Consider the following 21,715-nt stretch of genomic DNA (forward strand, 5'->3'; position numbering starts at 1 on the left):
GTAGATGGGGTAGAGAGAGAAGATGGGAGGGGAGGGGAGGGGGGATAGTAGAGGATAGGAAAGGTAGCAGAATACAACAGTCACTAATATGGCAGTATGTAAAAAATGTGATGTGTAACCGATGTGATTCTGCAATCTGTATTTGGGGTAAAAATGGGAGTTCATAACCCACTTGATTCTAATGTATGAAATATGATTTGTCAAGAGCTTTGTAATGTTGTGAACAACCAATAAAAAAAAAAGAGAGAGAGAGAGAGAGTGTGTGTGTGTGTGTGTGTGTGTGTGTGTGTGTGTGTTTTCTATGTTCATGCTACCAATTCATCTTTAGGAGTCTAGGTTACTGTTGACTTGATATTTAACATTTTATAGTATATCTCCATGGTTTACCATGGAGACAGATGAGAATCCACGTCTAATCAAAATAGGATATGCTATATGTTTCTTTTCCCTTCCTCTTTTACTTGTCAAGCTGCTTAGACAAGAGGACAGCTTTCGCTTCATTAAGCTGTTCATTAGGCACTTCCAGATTGTGAAGAACAAACACAGTCACATGATCTCAGTTAATGTGAGTTTATTTATGTCAATACATAAGAAAGTAAGGAAGATAAGAAAGCAACCCAGTAACTATAAAGTCCACACTCGTTTAGTTCAATCATTTCCCCAGGAACCCGAGAGCAGGACTCTAGCTGTCTTGATGGCAGAACTCATTGTCATTCTTGTTCTAAGGTGACCTCATCATGGTGACTGCACCATTTTGCTGCTCTTACTACTTGTTTTCTCTTTCTCTCTTATTCAGACTTTGATGGATTGGGCCAGGTATTTCTCTAGAAATCCTTTCCTTCTGCCAGCACATGGCCTGTAAATGAGTCACTTTGAATAATGTATTGAACCTTGGTACAAATGGTATGGCCGGCATGGAGAGCTTTCATGACAGAAAACAAGATTTGCTTATATAAGAACTATGGAACTGGTCTTTCCAGGACATCAGGAAAATTATAAAGCCACCCATGAAATTTAGATAATAACATACAGCTTTATTGCTAGGGACAAACAGCTTTTGTTGCTTAATGAAACTTTCCCACACAGGGTTTTCAAAGTACTCTGTCAATACCATAACTTATCTGAAACTACAGTGCTGCCTTTCTTTTATTTTTTTTTGATTGTTGCCTTTTATAACATGCACTTTCTAAAGAGGTAAACAATCCCCTTTTCAATAAAAGCAAGTGAAATTGTAGATGAAGCTCTGATTCACATGAATATTGTTGGATCATATTTTCTGAGTTGTCTTTAAAATTTTTTCCCCTTTCATTTATATTGGTAGGCTATAGACAATTTCAACATTTTTAATCCTGGAAATCCAAGTCATATTCCCAAGATTAGTTATGTACCTAAACAAGAACATTCTAAATTAGAAACTGGGTTTGTCTGCTGTTGTTGTTGTTGTTTTTTCTTTAGAATTTTCCACCAATGGAAAATAGTACAGTCCATAAAGTAATTCATTTTTCTACATACATGAGGCCAAAGGAATGGGCTTAAGAGCCAGACGTCCATTTTACAAAAAGAGAATTATGCCTTACTAATTTTCTCTTGTATGAAATAAAAATAAATCACAAATAATCTTCACCTTTACTACTCTTGAATTGGACTCTTTGCACAAGGTTGTCTCATAAAACTATTTTCTCATAAAACTATTTTCCCAAACAAACAAACATAAAATTATTGGTCTCAGAAATTGCCAATGAAATTAAATAATTAGTATTGACTAATACAGATTCAGAAAGTCCACTTTATTAAGGTTTTGCTAAACTTTCAAAAGATAATTTAAAAAATGCTTCTTCAGATTGTTTTTGTCTTTGATTCAGAGATTAAGTCTTTTCCTCAAGTCCAAATTACTTTAGCAAATCACTAAATTTTATCCCATGTGGTTTTGTGAAAGGCACTGTTTATTAAGCGTTCCAAATAGTTTGACTGGAATATGTCCTTAACCTCTAAGTGGCCAGGTGGGAAGGGGATTTGTGCATTTGGAGGAGCTAGTTTAGATGTCTTTCAAGGTAAGGTCTAAACCTCAGGTTCAAAACGGGTTTGCTGGGGTCTAGGGGCATAGCTCAGTGGTAGAGTGTGTGCCTAGCATGAGTGAGGCACAGGGAAAAAACCAAAACACACTGGATTTGCTAAGAAGACACAGGTGTATTTGAATTTAGGTATAGATAGAAGAGAGTGTGATGGGTTAGTATGTGAAGCAACAGAACTAGCTGCCAAGAAAGAGTACAGAGCATGGTTTCTAGAATTGTTTCTTCACTAAAACATGATCACTTATTTACCCCAAATCAACACATACTGGGAATGAACCTTTCTTTCTTTCTTTTTTTAAAGAGATAGGAGTAGTGTTAAAAAGATGCTGGGTGGGTGAATATACAGAACAGTGGGCCCTTAGCCTATTGGAGGAGTTGCATTTACCTTATTCATCATGTAGAATAGTGGGAGAGGCTGATTCATTTCTGAGATCAAACTGATAAAAAATGTATGCCCCCATCTGACAGTGTGAAAAAGCCATAAAATATGTACTTCTGATAAAACATGAGCATTTGGTAAAGGTTTCATAATTTTAATGATTTCCCGCCCCGCCAATTCAGCTTTTCATCACAACAATTTATTTAGGGATCTGAAGGTTAATAATGTAGCTATACCTGGGTACAAGTTTATCCTATTTAAAGAAAGGTACATTAAAAATTCAAGATATCCTTTGTAACAGAAATGGAAGTTTAGCAGTCAAACACAGCAAAAGAAAATGAATAAGTTATTATATCTTGCATTCCTTTTTGTTACATTGCCAAAAGAGGCCTAAGTAATCAGTGAGCTTTTAGAACTCTGTAGATACAAGACTGTTAATGTGTCAAAATATGAAAATTCAGTTTTTATAATTTTAAGAAACTTCTGAAGGATACCTATCTAGACACCACAAAAAGCAATATCTTCATAATTCTGCCAAAGATGGAAATTTTCTCAAATGGGAAAGGTAGGTTGTCAAATGGGGTTGACTTCAGGGCTATTACAAAACCTCCATCAACTTAAGTCAATAAGGTAAAAAAAAATGGTAAGCAGGTATTTGGTTAACAATAAATAAAAGGAAAAGATGCTAATTCATAGCAAATGGAAAATATTGAACATAGATTCATTTATCCAATCTATCTTAGACCAAGTGGAAGTTATATTCATTTCTTATTTAAAAGGTTTATAATAAAATGCACCAATTCATTGGGAATAAGTACAGGAAAAAAATAGAATTGAACATCTGTGCACAATATATGGAGCTGTTTATAGGGGACTGAATTTGTATAACCAATGGCAAAGTATCCTTCATTACAGGAGATGACTGTTCTATTGCAAGTAAAGGCAGCTTTTTACATTCCCTAAGCATAAAAATAATGGAATGAATTCTGGACACAGAAATGCATACAAATGATCATGCATATGGAAAAAAAATGGCATATTCTAGGACAGAATTCCTGAGAAAAACGGACCCTAGATCTGATCCTATCAAGAAATTCTTATAGTCTTTTATTTTTTTTTCCCCCTGGAATTTAGTTCAATAGAAGTTTCTACAAACAAACAAAAATCTCCGAACAAATCGAAGTCACTTGAGAATAACTGCAGTCTGGCGGGAAATGAGCTGTTCAGTCCCAGGTTCATTGAGGCACTTGAATAAACCAGTAACTGCATTAGTAAAACATGTTTTTCAAAGGGTAAGATCAACCATAAATGTGATCTGAAACATCTTTACTAAGAGCCATACCACAGCCCAGATTCAGGGAACAACGTGATGCTCAGAGCTACACAAATGCTGAGGTTTCCCACAGACCTTTCATTTTTCTCACTGAGCCTGCTTTGACTTTCTGTAGACACCAGTTTTCATCCTATGTTCCTCAGGACCTTGGAAGTCTATGAAGCATCTCTTTACAAGTTTCCTTAAAGACTCATGGGGACATTTTCAGCATGTCTCACTTTGATCATTTTCGGGTATCCAGAGGGTGGTGTTTACAGAGCCTAGATACAATCTCAGAATGTCCCACTTCCTCTCTCATGAAGTGATAAGCTGTGATTCAATTATTTGATATGAGAGTGGCTAGTGACAATGCAGTGGACATTTGAGAGTGAATAATGTCAATGATTTGACTCGGGGATGATAAAAGTTATGTGGCTTGGGAAGAGAGCAGGCTGCCTGAAAACCACTGAGGCTCACATGCAAGTTTTCAACCTGTCGTCTCATCAGAAGTCCTTATTGTACTCCAGAGTCGGCAGAAACGTTCTCGTGTAGTGGGTTATTGTTCTTTGAAATCAATGCTTGAGAGTAAATAAGGCACTAGGTTCATATTAGCAAAAGAGAAATCTAAAGTAGAATCTCAAATTCTGTTTGGTTCCCCACTTGGAAAATAATTCCAAAGATGGAGAAAAACAAGATGAAGGTGAATAGTCACCCTCCTTAGAATTTCCGGCATGGACATTCGCCAGATAGTCTCAAATTAAGTTTTTGATTTGTGTTTTTTTTTTTCTTTTTGAGAAATATTTCCTGGGATGTTTGGGAGTGAGAGAAAAGGAAGTTAGTAGTCTATGTCACACAGAAGAAGTCTAAAAGAGAGGAAGGCTACGTCTAGAGGGGTAGATTCAACATCCCAATGAAAGAGAAAGTTCTGCAGAATGGAATGTTCTCTGTGGAGACATGGACTCATCTATGACAGTCTGCACAGGGCCCATTTTCCTGGATGCCACAGAAAGTCAGTGTTGTCTCCTGGAGTCAGTATTCTTGCCTGTGCTGCTGCTGCCCTGACCACGCTGATGAGGTGGGTGGCTGTGTCAAGAAGAGCTCTGCTGCTGGTGGCACAGGGCAGAGGATGCTGGGATACAGCTCCCAGCACTGCCATGTTTGATGGGGTTCAGAGGAAATGGCAATGACAGTTATTTTATAAAAGATGACATTCTCTTTTCCTGCCACATGCACACAAAAGACAATGGCAGTGAGGGGGGCCCCATGGCACTAAGCCTACCCTTGTCCAGTGACTGTGGAGAAATACCTCCCAGGAGACCCTTTGGGAACCAGCAAGGAAGCAGCTATATTTTTCCCTTTGGATTTCCTTTTCAAACTCAACCAGGTTGCTTCTGTTTGTCCAAGGATACACTTGGTAGATTTGTTCCACTCCACCTTTACTCTCTGCTTTCTTTCTTTTTAAAATGATCGCCAAAGCCACCTATATTTGAATGACTGGCAGGATAACTCCCAACTCAAGGATTGGGGATATGGTAAATATTTTTATAGTCTTATAGATTGGCCATTATTAATGAATAATTTCATTTAGAAATACCCCAATCAGTCATAAAAACATGTTACCCTTAAAAACACAGCTCCTGGCTAGTTCTCTTGACTGGTAAAATATCCAGTGAAGCAGTACTTGGAAACATTAAGAAAGGAAAGCAGCCATTCTACATTAAGTGAACCCACTAGAAGAGATCCATTGGTTCCTCCTTCAGTCTTTTGGCAGATTTAAAACCAAATCTCTAGAAATGAGAAAGAATAAATGAAATTGCTTGTCCTCGCTCTGAAAACACACGTATTATATGCTGGTCCTAAATAATAATCCCTAGCTAACGTCTGGTTTTGTGTTGATATTATTTATGCCAAGGTGACCAGAGAAAAATGGTCCCTCAAGATGTTAACAATCCAGATCTCCACCACGGCTTTTGTGTGGCTGCATTCTTGTCATCCACATTCGTGACTGGAAGCAGTGGATTTCTTTTCCGTTCTGGGTTCTCGGGGCGGACCTGTTACTGATTCTACCAGGATACCACAAAGATTATTTCAAGAAAAAGATTATATGTTATAATGCTTAGCATTTATATATGTTCTTTTGATTTCAAAACAAGTTATAAATATCTCCTACCATGACAGCATTCTTTCGAGGTAGGTGAGTATCACTGTCTCTACATTAGCAATAGAAAACCAGAGGCCAGGGGGTGAAGGACTCTCTTCTGAGTCATGGAGTCAGGAGCCACACTGGACGCGGGCATCCTGGCTACCCACCTGGGCTCTGAAGAGACCATCCCTCTCTCTTGTGTAGCAACAGTCTCCATTAATACATGGTTATATATTGTATAGATATAAAACACCAACACACAATGACATTATAGAACAATAATCCAATATTTCTGTTTCTTAGTAAAATATGTTACGCACAGTATTTAAATTGCATTTCTCTGAAAAGCATTTGGTATATTAAATAGCAGAAGGTATATTAAATAGCTCTATAAACGTTTGCTGGCATACTCTTAACAGCATAATGATTCTAAAGAAATTAAAATCCACTGACGCAGAGAGACCTTTCCTTTAAATACCATAAACTAAACAAAAATGTTGAAAAACTGCTTTGTTCTCAAAATGCAGACTTAATAGCTTACTGAATATTAGCAGGTGGCTATATCTTTTTTTTTTTTCTCTGAGCTTAAGAGAAAGGATACATATTGCTGGCTGTGGTTTTAAAATAAGCAATTCGGTAGGGGAAAAGAATGCAGTTGAAAGGTGAAAATTAAAGACTGCTATTTCCATTTTGTATGCATTCTAAGGGAATCATACATTTTCAAAAGATGTTATCATACTTGGAATTAATATTGAGGTGAATAGAGGAACACTATGTAATAAGAACATTTTGTAAGAAAGAAGATGATACTAAATAAAACCTACGGTATTAGAAGACAATGAGCAAGCAGACAAAAATAGGTATTTTTTTAGGGCTGTTGAAGGCTGGCATGAGATGGAATCTCTTCATGCTCAGGTGACTGGATTGGGCTGGGAGACGGTTTTCAAGAATAAATACTTGGTTTGATCAGTCTTCTCTCCTAGGTGAAATCTTCACCTTCCTCTCCAGATCAGCAGAGCTCAGAATGGTGTGAAAGCAAAGAGCTCACCTCATGCTAAGAACCAACCAGGTGGGTTAGCAGAAAAAGCTCTAAAACCCAGACAGGAACAGGAAACAGGAATCCAAGTCTTAAAATCCATAGGCAAACATAAAAACTAACTTCTAAGCCAGAAGGACATTCTCGGTCAGAAGTAACAAATACAAAAGTCTTGATTTTAGTATACATGGTGCTAAGATACTGTTAGCTAGAGAGTACACGTCGTTCAGAGAACATTTTTTTTTTATAAGTGTGCTTTTTTTTCCCCCTAAAAAAAAAGACATATTAAATTGTCTTTCTCTCCTCGAGTCCTTTATGTATAAATATGAAGTACAGAACTATTGTTGTTCACTCTGCTATGCGCTCAAGGGCTCCTTCCCGCTGGTATTGTGTGTGGCAGTTTTGTTGGAGGGGTGTGAGAGCTTGAAGAGGCTTGAACAGTTCGGCTGTTTGGTTGGCTGTAAGGTTTTGGCGTAAGGTGAATACCAGTCCCTTTCAAACACATCTTTAAGTTGCTTAATGATGCTTCTGTTGTTCCGCACATCTGCCTGATTGATAACAAGGCCTGTGCCAGCATTCTGGGTAAAATCATTCCCTACCCAGTCAAAATTTCCTGCAAACCAACAAAGAAATAATGGTGAGGAGTTAGGATCCACTGGGGGCATAGTCCCAATATAATGAAATACAGAGCTGATTCTATTTTAAAAAATTATAAAATAAACACCCAGGAATAATGACAGGGAACCTGAATTGTGTTGACAGCTTCAAAAAAAAAATCCAAGAAGCCTTACATATGGCATATTAATATTTGCATATTATCTTGGCATTTCCTTCAGCTTTGCTCAAGTTGAAACTCAAAACAAGGAATCTGCTGTTCCTTTTTGTAAATGTTATTTCTTATTGACATTCACAAGACGCACTAAATATGGCAACATTTGAAATATATAGGAATACACTTAAAAATCCTGTGAACAATTACTACCTTCTCAAAGAGACACCCTCTAATCCATATGTACAAGCATAATGCTGAAAAACTTTTGCATCAAAGAAAACGCTGATGCTGGGGAAGTACTGGTTCCTGAGCACACAAATGTTCCTCTATTGGGATGTAAATAATTTCCTGGGTCTAGTATTGGTCACTTTGGCCCAGGAATCCAGGCAGTTGTTTTGAGAACAAGCTCCCATGTATGACTGCCTGACGTTAACCAGTGTATTCGTTTTCTAGAGCTGGATTCACAGTGTACCATACACTCCGTGGGTGAAACGACAAATCTCTTTTCTCACAGTTCTGGAGACATAATCAATGTGCCAGCAAAATTGGTTCCTTCCATGGGCTGAGGGAAGGACCCACTCCAGACCTCTCTCCTTGGCTTGTAGCTAGCTCTTTTCTCCTTATATCTCTTCCCTCTTTGCGTTTTGGTTTCCAAATTTCTCCTTTTTATAAGGACAACAGTCAGATTAGATTAGTGCTCACCTGAAGGGTCTAAATTTTAACTTGATTATCTCTGTAAAGACTTTATCTCTAACTATGGTGACATTCTGGCATACTGGAGGTTAGGAATTCAGCATCTGAATTTTGAGGGATCCGGTAAGGCTGGACTCTAAGAGAGGGTAATAATCTCTATGCCATTTATTTGCAAGGTGGAAGCAGATTAGAGGACTGGACAACTCATAACGCCCAAGTGAGTCTCTTCTTTGGTATCAAATGCAAAGAGGTTTCCAGCAGTGTTAAGATCTGTAAACAAGTCAGGATGGCGCCCGGCAAATGTTAGAGTCTGTAAACAAGTCTGGATGGTGCCTGGTATTTTGCCAGGGGGAGTGGTTTGTGTGGTGGCGCCAGTGAGCCATTAAGTGTGGAGATTTCTCATTGGTTGACTGCTGTATCTAGTTTATGTTAATTAGATAAGCTGTGTGGAATGTATAAATACCCCTCTGGTCCTACAATAAACGGCTCCCACTCCTGCTGTATCGATCTACACAAGTTGTTCATCACCCCCTGGTTATTTTGCTGCAGCCGGACTGCGGCACAGCAGAACAAAGGTTTCTCCTCAAGAGGGCACAGCACCATTTTTTCCCCCTTTACTCTTCTTTGTTCTTCATCCAATGAATACTTGTTGAGTGCCCTTATGTGACATTAGGCTAACAGGTCCCATATTAGGAGCTGCTAATATAAAGGTGAAAATGGCATCCTTGCCTTCAAGGAGTCCAGGAGGGAAACACAATAGTTATAATACAGAGAATATGTAATACTAGGAGAGAATAATGCACACAATGCCATCAGCACAGGACAGAAGGAGTTTCTAACTCTGGCTACATGGGTCAAGAAAGGAGCATTCCATTGAATAATGAGAGATGCACTGAAATTTACTTAGAACAAGAGAGCCAGACCCCAAAGAGAGGATGACATTTTGTGGACAGAGATAACTTGTGGATAGTTAGGGCATTGGAACATTAAGGGGAGAGACTAGGAATGAGGCCAGGAATGAAGGGAGTCTAAGGATGGAGGGACTAATCATTTATTGAGTGCCTACTATGAACAAAGCACTGTACTTGATATTTATGTTTATTTTATGATTGGTAAGATTTACACTGACTTTACAAAGGAGAAGAAGGAGGCTCAAAGGAGGGAATAAATTTGCCCAATGTCCCATGACTAATCAGTGATGCACCCAGGTCTCCAGGTTCCATGAGCTCTCTATGGTATGACAAATAAGAAGTATTCTCTCTAAAAAATATTGAGCCGTGTGAAGACTCACAAAAATTTGTTTATAAGTGACCACCATCCCTGGTATGAACTAAGCTCATGGTTTTGTTCTCCTTTTTGGTTAAGAGCTAGTTCCATAAAGGGAATGGAGACCTTAAATGTCAAGACTGGTCTTCCATTCCCTCAGTAGCAATTCAGGTCTCACTGTAGAAATACTTACTGAATAAGATGCTGAGCTCATGTGTCCTTGGATAACCTTGGTCCAATCCCTGCAGCCATCTGTGGGAGAGGCTGCTGGGAGAAGGTACTTAGCTGTCTCATTACAATTTCATCTTTTGGTCCTTGCACTGCCCTATGAAGCCCCCAAACATACCAACACCCTTTTGCATGTGGCACCTCTTGGAATCCTGGAAGGTGGGTCTTTCTTTTTTTTTTTTTTTTTTCATTTTACTCCTTAAGTCTAAGGCCTCAAGGCCTAAGAATACAAAGTCATTTAAAAATGCCTTAGGGAAGAATACTGAGAGAGCAGAGAATCAATATTTATTAAGGATCTAGATAGATTAGAGAGACATGTTAGGAGCTATTCGTATATTAGCTCACTTAATGCTCATGCCAAACCAAAGGGTGAATGCTATAATCACCATTTCACAAATAAGGAGATGGAAGATCATGTGACTTTTTACCATCTTCCATCTTGTATCAGTGTTAGAATTAAAATATGGGTTGTCTGATTCCAAAATACTTAACTTATCAAAACAGCATTTGAATATTACTACAAATTACTACAGAAGGTGCCCACAACACCTTGCTTTAAGTAAAGCTCACAAGTGAAATGTCCTGATTTAGATCTCTAAATCCCACTGTGTCTGAATTTGATTCCATCCCTGGATTTCCAAATAGTTGTCCCCAAATTTCCTGTTATTTAGTAAACAATTTTGAGTTTGCTTTTTGTCACTTGCTTAAAAGGAAGCTGATTTCATATTATTCGTCCTAAGCTGATAAACATGAGGAAATCCAAATAATCACATTTTTTAATCTCAAGAGGAACAGGAGGGATCAAATAATATGCTTATGTTACAGAAGATGTTCTAATAATCCATTTTAATAAAATGATGCTATAACTATTAAAAATGGTAAAAGAGCATCTTCACACTGATCCAGGGGTTAGTAAACCTCTACATGGCCAAGGGGGCTGTGTGGTCTGGATTCTAGCCCCTTTCCCCTGCACCTGCATAACTCAGACATTTCATGTCTCACAGCCCAAGTGTTCTAATTTCTGAAATGTAGAAGATAAAAGTCACCTTATTGATGATGTTGCTAAGAGAATCAAATCATATAAAGTGCTTTTTAAAATTAAGACTATACTTTTTTTATTCATCCACTGAATTTGGAAAAAATAATTAATATGAACTTCATGTTCCTATATTCTCACAAACATATTTTTCTTTTCTGTTTTGAGACCACCACTTTGTCTATGTCATGTAATAACCACATGGCTATTTTGGATTTATGTGCCTACTCTGTACGGATAATTTCAACTCTACCTGTGATGTTTCCAGTGAAGGGACCACGTAGGGCTCATGCACAGCACAGAAAATTAGAATAAACTTGATATGTTAGGAAATAATTCCACCAACAAATGGGTTTATGCATCTGGGACTTTATTATCTTAATACTAATAGCTAATATTAATTGTATTTTATATTTGTGCCAGGCACTTTGTATATATTATCTCAGTAGAAACTGCCATTAGCCCCATTTTACAGATAAGAAAAACTGGGATTTAGAGAGTTCAAAGAAATTATCTGATGTTAGACATTTAGAAAATGGCTGGGTGGTATTGTGTCTCAGATAGTATAAGTTCTGGCGCTGAACAATTACAGTGCTTGCCTCCCCATGACCCACGGTTGACTGGCTTGTGGTGCTGTGGTGCTTGTTTTGGTGCCAGCCATGGTCTTTGTGAGCCATTTGCCTTCTTGTCTATAAAATGAGGCAGGTGGCCCAGAGAATTTCTGCAAAGCAAGATGTAAAGACATCTTCCATGATATCCTAGTACAAGAATCAGGTCTCAGAGGAGACATTTGGGCAGAGGAGCTCTTCTCCCTCACCCTTCTATTTCCTGACCACCAGGGCCCCCTAGTCATCAGCCATGGCTCCCAGGTGCTGCTTTTTCACCATGGACCACCACTGAGGTCCAGTTGAACCAGCACTTCGTGGGCAATCTCTGAGGAGCTTCCTAGCCCTGACACCTACCAATATAAGCTGCTCCATCTGTCACCATGTACTTGTTACGATTTAATTTAGGAAAGGTGTGATTCTTTTGTTCTTTTGTTGCACAAGCATTCTCTCTTTCCAGATCAAAAAATTTCTGTAAGGAGAAAAAAAAATCAGGTGAATAGAGAATGTTTTCGGTCTGTTCAAACAGGCAAAGGAGCGAATTATCTAAATGTCAACAATAGACCTCATATTGGGTTATTAAAACCATACACTCGTTACTTTGTATAGAGGAAGCTATTTTTATTCTCGAATTTATATAGGCAACAAGAGAGAAAATTAGCATGCTCCACTTGGTCTATAATTAACACTTTTAAGCTACAAAATTCATTCTTTCAACAGGGTGAGGGCCAGAAGGTTGTTTAATTCTCTTTGTCTTATTCACCAGGGTGCACTGGCATTTGAAGCATGCCTCAGGGACCTTTCTGTCAAGCATGCCAAAGAACTGAATGAGTATTCTTACACTTTGCATGCATTATGTCAAGGACTAGCTGATTAACTTGGGGATTCATAAAGGTCACAAGAGAGTTTGCCACGGGAACAAATACTTTCCATCTACACACCTAAGTCTACAAGCTCATTCAGTGGGTGACTCAAGCCATGCAAACCATAATTGCAAACAACGAGTCTTGACTTTCAACTTCACCATGACCTAAAAAGCAGGTTTGCACTTCAACCAAGGCCAAAGATGGAGGAACAAGGAGAACGTGGGCTCAGAGCAGGAAAGATCAAAGTAGGCACTCCTGAGACTGTTGAATTTGCCACGTGTTGGATAAAGTGTTTTTTTTTCTTTTGAATTTTTTTTTTTTTTTTTTTTTTTTTTTTAGATATACGAGTGTGGATAAAGTTTTGACTGTGATTGAGCTCCTGGGACTCTGGTGGTTGAGCTCACACCCATTAACAGTGAAAGTCTCAGGTCTGTACATTAGAAAACAAACATTTTCATAATGGCAAGAAATTCTGTGTGTGTGTGTGTGTGTGTGTGTGTGTGTGTGTGTGTGTGTGTGTTGCTGGTGATTGAACCCAGGGCTTTGTGCATGCTAGGCAAGTGCTCTGCCACTTAGCTACATCCCCAGCCTCACCATGGATTTTTTTCTAGGATGTCTTACAGGTGTGAGATCATGTGTATTGGAAGGAAAGAAGAGAGAGAGAGAGAAAAATGACATAATACCTAAAAAGGGAGACATAGTATAGTTTCAAAATGTTAAGTGTTTAAATTTGGCTTGGGGAAATAATGAGAGTTGGTCTTCCTAGCCTATGCCCCAGCTTGGGAAAGAGGTGACCTCGGTGATCATCAATGTCCCTTCCAGTCTGTTTTTTTTGTTTGTTTGTTTGTTTGCAAAACCCTTGAGATCCATGGTGCACACAGCAAAATCTACCATCCAAATAATGCCTATTTCACAACACAGAGGAACATTCTCCCAGGGCATGGAGAATGCCCTAGTTCACCTTATTTCCCCAGTTCCTGTCTTCCACAAAATTTGCTGGTTTGTGGAGTCGTCAAACTGACTTAATAACTTGAGAATGCTCCCAGGTCACAGTTATATACTCACAAAGTCATGTTAGTATTGTGGGTAACAACCAGCAGTCAGCTTGCCTGGACATTCTATCAATATGTCCATGCATAGACTGTTTCCTTCTGAGAAAGATACTATTGTAGAATCAAGAATTGATTGAATTCAAATCAATCAACTTGAAAAGGAGTAAAATACATATCCTAAGTTAAGTCAAGGATGGAGTCACAGCTTGAGGCTTTAGCAAGAACCCATTTTCTCTAGAAAGTTGATGATGTCCCAAAAGAGGAGAGACAGATTTATCCGAGAGACCAACATGACAGCAGAAATCAGTCAGAAATTCACTGACATTATTAGATACCATCAAATGTTGTAAGAGACAGCAAAGTCATTTCAAAATTGATTAGTTAATTCATTAAAAAATAAATACTCAGCTAACTGGAACAATCCTGTGAGTTGCAGTCTCTTTCTGTGATCTCCTTGTGGGTACAAACCCATATCAGGGGTGTAAGGTGCCCATTCCTCCAAGGACAGAGTTTCCTGTCCAGTTCCCAAGCCCTGTGTCTAAGCAAAGCTCCAAGGCTCCTGTAGATATGCCGCATGCAAGAGTCCAATGCCTACTTTTCCTTGGAAGAGCTCATCAGCCATCTGTGTTCTAGATATTGGAGCCTTAAGCTTCCTTCCCACCTTGGTTTGTCTTGAGCTTAGAAATACATGACCTCTATTTAATAAAATGGCCAACGGTGAGCTTTTAATATTTGGCCTATTCAAGAAATGTGACCATCTGTGTTCAAAAAAATGAAATTGATGAAGTACTGCAGAGGTTACGATGATGGAGGCGTTCTACTTTCCTTGGAATTTCTTCCAAGTCTTCAATGAGAGCACTCAACATTTCACACCCCTGGGAGATTTCAACTGCAGGGGCCTTAGCAGGTGTGATATGGGGTCAGGAAGTAGTTGGCAGGTGGGACCTCTGACATGGGCACAGGGAAGTTGCAGGACATGAAAGCAAAATATACCTCAAAGTGTGCCCAAGGCCCAGATGCCCTCCTTTCTGCTCCTGCTAGACCTTTTTAGTGTGGCAGTAGTGCTCTTATACCGCAATGATTCCCTGGGCATCGGAGTCCACAGAAAGTGGCTAACCACACCTTGGATTTGGGCCTTGCTCTGGACTCGGCTCCCTCTCTCTCAGTATCTTAGAGAAACTTTCTTGTCCCTCTGCCTTTGCTAGCTCCATTCTTTGACTTTATTCATTCATACTTTCACTCATTCGACACATATTGGAATACTGTGCCAGGCATCATGCTGGGCACTGGGAATATGATGGTGAAGTAGACACCTGTTCCTAGTCTTGCTTGATCACCCCCCGGGGACCTTTATGTCACTTCAATTACCTGGAAGATGCTGTTCCTGGGCTGAAATAATCCTAAGCATCCCCTTGTCTTTGGAAAGGTTTAAACTCTATCCTCCAGTGTCTCTGCCAGGTTTCTGGGGACTACATAGCAACTTCTCAGATCTGTGATATCTGATTCCAAACTACACTGGTGCTCTGATCCAGTTCCTGGTTATTTCATTTATTTGCAAATCTGACCTGGGAAACTTCCATGGGGGTAACCACAGACTTGTTTCAATTTGCAATACTTACTCTGATTTGTGAACCCAGAGACATAGGTATGGCTGCCTCAGTTTACAAAAACTAGTTGAACAGAGATTTGTGCAGTGACTGGATGAAACTTTGCATTTCTCCCTCACAGAGGGATGAGGGTTCTCCGTGTGGGAAAAGTGTAATAGATAGTGGGTACCCAGAACTTCAGACCATGGTGATTCACAGATCTGTTCTGTTCTCTTGGGAACAAAGCTATCCTTCTGAACACACTCACAAGCCTCCCTTGTCTCCCATGTGTGTGGTGTCTGGGCAGTGGAATGCAGACCACTTCTAGATCTGACCCGTAAAGTCTTCTTCATGGTCTTTCAGCCTCTCACTTCTCTTGATTGAGGTAGTGAAGGTCAGAAGCTACATGTCAAAGTGATATTGTAAAGCCCTTGTCATCCTGAGTTCCTCTATACCAAGAGGAACACAGCCTAACTACCTAGAAAAGGGCCTGCTACAGAAATTGGGCTCAGCACACATGTATTGAATGATTACACAGAGGGCCAGACAAAGCTGAGACCCAAAGGGTTAGTGGCTATTTGTCAGGTGAAGCATGGAGAAGAGTGTTATGGGCAGAGGGCATAGTATGTACAAAGGTCCTGTGTGGAGGATGGAGAAAGTCAAAGATGAGCTGGAGAGTTAGCACATTTAGAGTACCACCAATTTCCAAACTTGCTTCCTTCAAGGTTTCCAGAAATGGAATAGCATGTGGCCCAGGTGACCAGGAAACAAGTGTGGAAGCCCAAGCTGGGGAAACACTGGGACTGGGGGGTCTTTGTTAGAGCATGTTCCAATGCTCTAGTGGTCACAATTGTGCAGGTAAGCACAGTAGGTGAATGAAGCAGTTCAAACAAAACAGAGAGGTTGCAACAAAAGTGTGTTTGAAGAAGGCTAGACAGAGGAAATTTGGGTCCACTGTCTGTGTTTTATGTGTGATTGTTTTGAAAAATAACTTCCTACCCTCTGAAGTAGTCTTTACTCTCCTGTTCTTACTGGAAGCCTATGTGCACGTGTATGCTCACAGCTTTCACAGACATGCAAAGGGAATACAACCTATTTAATAGCACAGTCAATATAATACTTACAACTTTCAAACTGCAGTTGGCTATTTCTGTGCAAATAGCTTTAAGAGATGAGATAAAGTTAAATGTGAGGGGATCAGTTTCCTTCCAGAAGCTTATAAGAAGTCGAACTTTAACACTTCGTAAAACTAATGCTTCTCTTATTTTTCCATCCAGGTCTGGCCAGTAAGTCCTGTATAAGTAATATGCATATAGATAAAAATAAAGAAAATAAATTAGTTTGGGGAAGAAAATTGACTGTACTATATAGAAAACACTTCAATTACTCTCTGATCATTATTCTGTAGTAAACAAAAAGCCTTGTAGGATAGGTTGAAAAAAAAATGCAAGTCTTTTGGGTTAGGCACAAAGAAATGAAGCTTGACTGGGATCAGCTCCTGCCTAAAAGAAGATCTCTCACCACCAGCACCTGGACTGCATGGGCCTAGGGTGCAGACAGAATGACCACCACTGCAGACTTCCATCATCGTACCCACCACACATATGTGCACTAAGAATCAGTTTTTCAACACAATTTCAGTTAAGAGGCTCGAGCAGCTCCTCTGTCCCCAAATGCCCCTCTGACCTCTTCTTGGGTAACTGTCTCCATATGAATTTCTGCTCTGATTATTATCTGAGCTTTTTCACACTTTTATTTCCAGGGTGTCCTTGGCATCACCTCTCCCGGCCAAGCCTCCCAGGACTCCTCTACCTCCCACCTCTGGGCTGTACATTTGGATTCTTCCATCAGACAATCAGTTTCTTTACAGCCTCAACCTCTTCCTTGAATCCTTAGCCCTCTGCCTTTAGGGTTAAGGATGCCCTGATTCTTCTCAAAGGCCACAGCTTCTCTTAAAGACCCGCCAAGTATTTTCCCCCTACCACCTAATCACTTGGTTTCAACTGCGAGGACAGCTTCCTGCTCTACCTCCTCGGTTCCTGCCAATGTCACTTCCAGAATTGTCATTTAATTCTCCCGTGAAAACCAAACAACTTCCCTATCTTAAGGACCATGACTTGCATACTTTATCTCCTCTGCATTTGTAGGGCTTTGTTTACTCATTCAAATCTTGTCCTAATTCTGGGCCAATCCATTGTTTGGACTCATGATAAATTATTCAGAACCTTAGCTTGTCTGTGTCATGATCACTGCTTCTTCACACGTCTTCTCTTTGTATCGGATGCCAGCCTCCTGCCCTTCAAGTCCCCTGCTCTTCCAATTGCATAAAACCTGCTCTTTGACCTTGTGTGGGCTGCAGCCCTAGGATCCCTCCAATGACTCCTGTCCTTCAGCTCTTCCCTGTGTCTCTTGCCTGCCCAGTCTCATTCCAGGTCTGATAATCTGCATAGCACTTGCCCTTCCACCTTCCTCTCCCTTATGACTAAAACTTAAATCATGGGTAAGTGCTGTGATTTTCTTTTTGTCTGCTTCTATACCCACAAAACTGAGTCCTACTGGAAAAAATTATCTCAGTCTTGTGCTTCAAGTTGGTATTTCTGCCTCCAGTCTTATCCCTGTCAAGTACCTCCTCCATGACCACCAAAATGACCCATGTAAAAACGCATCTGGTCATTTTTTCCTTGGATTAAAACACAGAAGAGGCTCTCCAAACTCACAATACTCACCAATAGATGGGGCCCCCTAGTTCCTGATCCCTGCTTCCTCTCCAGTTTGATCTCTCACCACCTTGCCTTGGGCTCTGTGATCTAGTACTGAATTTTCTAGGCTTATTTCCTCCATCTGAAACTTTGCTCACTCAAGTTGTCCCTTTCATTTGGAAAATTCCATTTCTTATACTTTTCACAAATGTTCATGAATAATTTGAAATGCAACTCAGATAGCAGGTCCTCCTGTAAGCTTCCTTTAACCCAGGAACTGTACCATAGATGTTCTTTCATGGAGTGGCTCTAATATTTGTTACACACACCTATTGCTCCATCTGTACCTTTGCATTCTAATAAGATAATCTATGTTTATCTGCCCCTTTCAGATGGAACTTCTGTGACCATATGCTGTTCATGCTTTAACCACAAGTACACGGTGCTATATAAATATTTGTTAAAAAAACAGATATTAATAAATGAAAGATATTAATACAGTCATTCCTTTGTATCCATGAGTGAACCATTTCGAGACTCTAGTCGATGCCTGAAACCACAAGTTGTGTATATATACTGTGGTTTTTTCCCCTCTACATATATATCCTGTGTAAAATAAAATGTATAAATTAAGTAAAATAAAACATTAACAATATTAATTAACAATAGAACAATGATAGCAATTTACTATAATAAAGCTATTTAAAATTTCTGAATTGTTTATTTCTGGAACTTTCCCTTTCCTATTTCCAGGTAACTGAAGCTATAGAAAGTGAAACTGTGGGAAGAGAAGACTATTGAACTCAAAGACTAATCAGGTTACATTTTTATTAGTCCTACACACATTGACCAGTTTCCTTCTGAAAGATGCATTCCAAGTAACTGAAGAAATAAATCATGAACAACCCCAAACTGAGACCTAAATAATTACGTGAATTGACTGAAGGAAGGCAGCTTGATTGCTATAGCAGGACGAGGTGGAGCTGGGCTTCTGATTTTTTTTTTTTTTAAATTTTATATATTGTTTTAAGTTGTACACGGACACAGTACTTTGATTTTGTTTATTTATTTATATTTAGGTGGTGCTAAGGATTGAACCCAGTGCCTCACAACTTCAAGGCAAGTGCTCTACTGCTGAGCCACAACCCTAGCCCCAGGGCTTCTGATTTTTTAACTACAGTATTTTCTTAGTCATACATCACTGTTCCATTCACTTCCTACTACGTTGAAAATTAGAAATTCTAAAACTGACACTAAACTATGGTGTTTGTTTTTTTCCACAGGCTGACAATCATTTCTAATTTGGGAGTGTATGAATTTTTTTCTTTTTCATTTGGATATTGGCAGTGTGTAGACTAAAAAAATCTTTAAGATATTGATTAATTTCATAAACACAATAAAATCTGATAGTATTTACTTGTTCAGTGAAGTTTAATTGACTCCTGAAAAACTTTTCCAGTACTATATAAACATGAGTAGCCAATCTGACCTTTTAAAAAATATCATTCATTTGACTGAGAAGACTTTCATTATAACCTGGATATATGAACTGCTTACTTTTTTCAATGACCTTTTGTTTAGAAAGTTAAAAACACCTTTTGTTTTGAAATTTTAAAAATATAATAAAAGAAGTATTCTCTGAATAACATCTGAAATGTTAGATTAATAACCAAAATGCAAAATTTCAGGTAGGCTTCAGTTCTTTAACATTCTTTTAATTTCTTTTCCTTTAAGTACTTCATAATTCTTTTTCCCTTGACCATGAAGGATTCCAGTTTTGTTTATGGGTCTTCATGGAACAAAGGTTTTGTCAATCTGATCATGCATCTTCCTAGCCTAAAACAGAAATCCATGAATTTGCCTTATTCTCCTTTTTCATAATAGGAAAAATTATGCAAAACCTATTCGTTTCAATGTCCTTCCAAAATGAAACTGACATCCAGAACTGAACTAAAAATCAAATAAACAACAGAAAGAAAATTTTTAATAAAAAGGAGGGATAAAAAATACGTGAAAGTGCGTGTGTGCAAGGGGGAATCCATGAATGTTCAAAGGACACACAATATTTTATAGTAAAAGTGTCTTAATCATGTGCGTCTTGCAGATTAAAATGCTTCTCCTCTGACTGTCATCAGGAGTGATCATTTTCTGGAAGACTGCAATTCTGTAGTAATTTGCATAAAGAAGTTACATATTATGCATATGTGGGGTTGGCAATATGAAAAATATTCAAGCAATATAGGGCATACTTAATCATTTAACCTCAGTAAATGGTTATTTTGAAATTATAATTTTCCAAATTAAAAATGTCTTTGGTTTCACTCCCCAAAAGTGCATTTTGAAAAGATTTCCTGGGTTAAACTAATTATTCAGAACACTGACAAGCACCTGAATCTCTACATTTACAGTGAGAAAACAAAAATGGGAGAATGGGAGTACCTGGGCATGGTTATGCATATATACATGCAAAGGCTTTTGTAAAGAAAAAAAATAATTTCTGTCTCTGAATTTATTTCAAGTATTTGCATGCTGAAAGAATGATGAATTAATTTTTAAAATACTACATTTTAAAGATGTTCTGTTTCTTTCCCAGAGAGAAGCATTGACTGGGAACATATATATTTTTAATTTCCTTCTCCTTTACATTGAGAAGATACATGAACATTAAGCATTTAATGAAGATTGCTCTGAATATAAGAAAGAAATATCTCCTTTAAGGAAAATCTGGCAAGACTACTCAGTTATATTCAGCACATCCTTTGGTACATCCTCATGAATAATGTTAAAATAAATTTTTCCAAATAATAGTCTATTTTTAAAATTTGTTGTTGCAGTGGTGAGTATTGAATCAAATGTCTCATGCATGTTAGGTAAATGCTCTACCACTGAGCTGAACTCCTAGTCTTTGTTTTATTTTATTTCATTTTATTACTTTGTATTTTAATTTTCAAAGTGAGAACTACCTAAACTTTCTGAAATTGCTTTCATGCCAATAATGTAAACTACTGAGCTATTTATGCATGGCCAGAACCTAGTACCACTCCCCATTTTTTTTTTTTTTTTTTGGTACTGGGAATCGAACCCAGAGGTGCTTAGCCACATTGTGCCTCATCACCAGCCCTTTTTATTTTATTTTTGAGACAGGGTCTCGCTAAGTTGCTTGGGCCTCTTTATGTTACTGACCTTGAACTTGAAATCCCCTTGTCTCAGTCTCCCAAGTAGCTGGGATTAGAGGCATGCTTTACAGTGCTCAGTTAAGACCCTGATCTCTAATATTTGGGGAGGAGATGTATCTGTGGGTGAACTGCAAATGCACACCAGGCATATCTGAACAGTGTGCTCTTCCTAATGCAATGTGATAGTGTTTCCATGTGCAGGCTGGTTTATCCTGTGATCCTTCATTTAATGGCTGGCTTCGAAAAACTGGGTTATAACTAGAAGGTGGATACTCACTGACCTTTTGGTGCTTGTGCTGGAGATAGGCAGGTAGTCCATGACAGCAATGTACACGTACTGTTTGGCGTCATCTATCACGCTGTAGATGGCATCTATGTCAAAACTTCTGTTTTTAGGACAAAAAAGTTTGGGAGAATTCTGTGAAGACAAAACCCCCAAATTTCAGAGCATTAATGGTTGGCATCTGAGGATTTCTTTATTTGCTTTAATGGGTAGCTTCAAACTAAATTTTTGCAAACCTACTTTCTGCTTCTTCTTCTGCTACTGCCTTTTCTCCCCACCCACCCCCAACCCCTGATTTTTCCTTTTTAGTACTGGGGATTTAAACCTGGGGTGCTCTATCACTGAGCTGCATTCCCAGACCTTTTTATCTTATTATTATTATTATTATTATTTGAAACAGGGTCTCAAAATAGAGTTGTTTATTGTCTGTCTAAATAGCCGAGGCTGGCCTTGAACTTGCAATCCTCCTAACTCAGCCTTCCTAGTCACTGGGATTACAGGTATGCACTAC

General features: G+C 38.8%; 1 protein-coding gene across 1 annotated transcript in view; it reads right to left on the reverse strand.

Moving 5' to 3' along the window:
- Window positions 1-7,298: 7,298 nt before the first annotated feature.
- The window catches only part of PLD5 (phospholipase D family member 5), a gene marked incomplete at both ends in the record, with an annotated part of 403,511 nt that continues 389,094 nt past the window's right edge, over window positions 7,299-21,715 (reverse strand). Inside the window, 4 exons of the mRNA XM_081298272.1 lie at window positions 7,299-7,555; window positions 11,900-12,014; window positions 16,171-16,339; window positions 21,203-21,339. Coding sequence (XP_081154398.1) covers window positions 7,299-7,555; window positions 11,900-12,014; window positions 16,171-16,339; window positions 21,203-21,339 — 678 coding nt within the window. The remainder of the gene's footprint in view (window positions 7,556-11,899; window positions 12,015-16,170; window positions 16,340-21,202; window positions 21,340-21,715) is intronic.

Source organism: Spermophilus citellus (genome assembly GCF_964194105.1).
Source record: "Spermophilus citellus genome assembly, chromosome: 6".
NCBI classification, from domain to species: domain Eukaryota; kingdom Metazoa; phylum Chordata; class Mammalia; order Rodentia; family Sciuridae; genus Spermophilus; species Spermophilus citellus.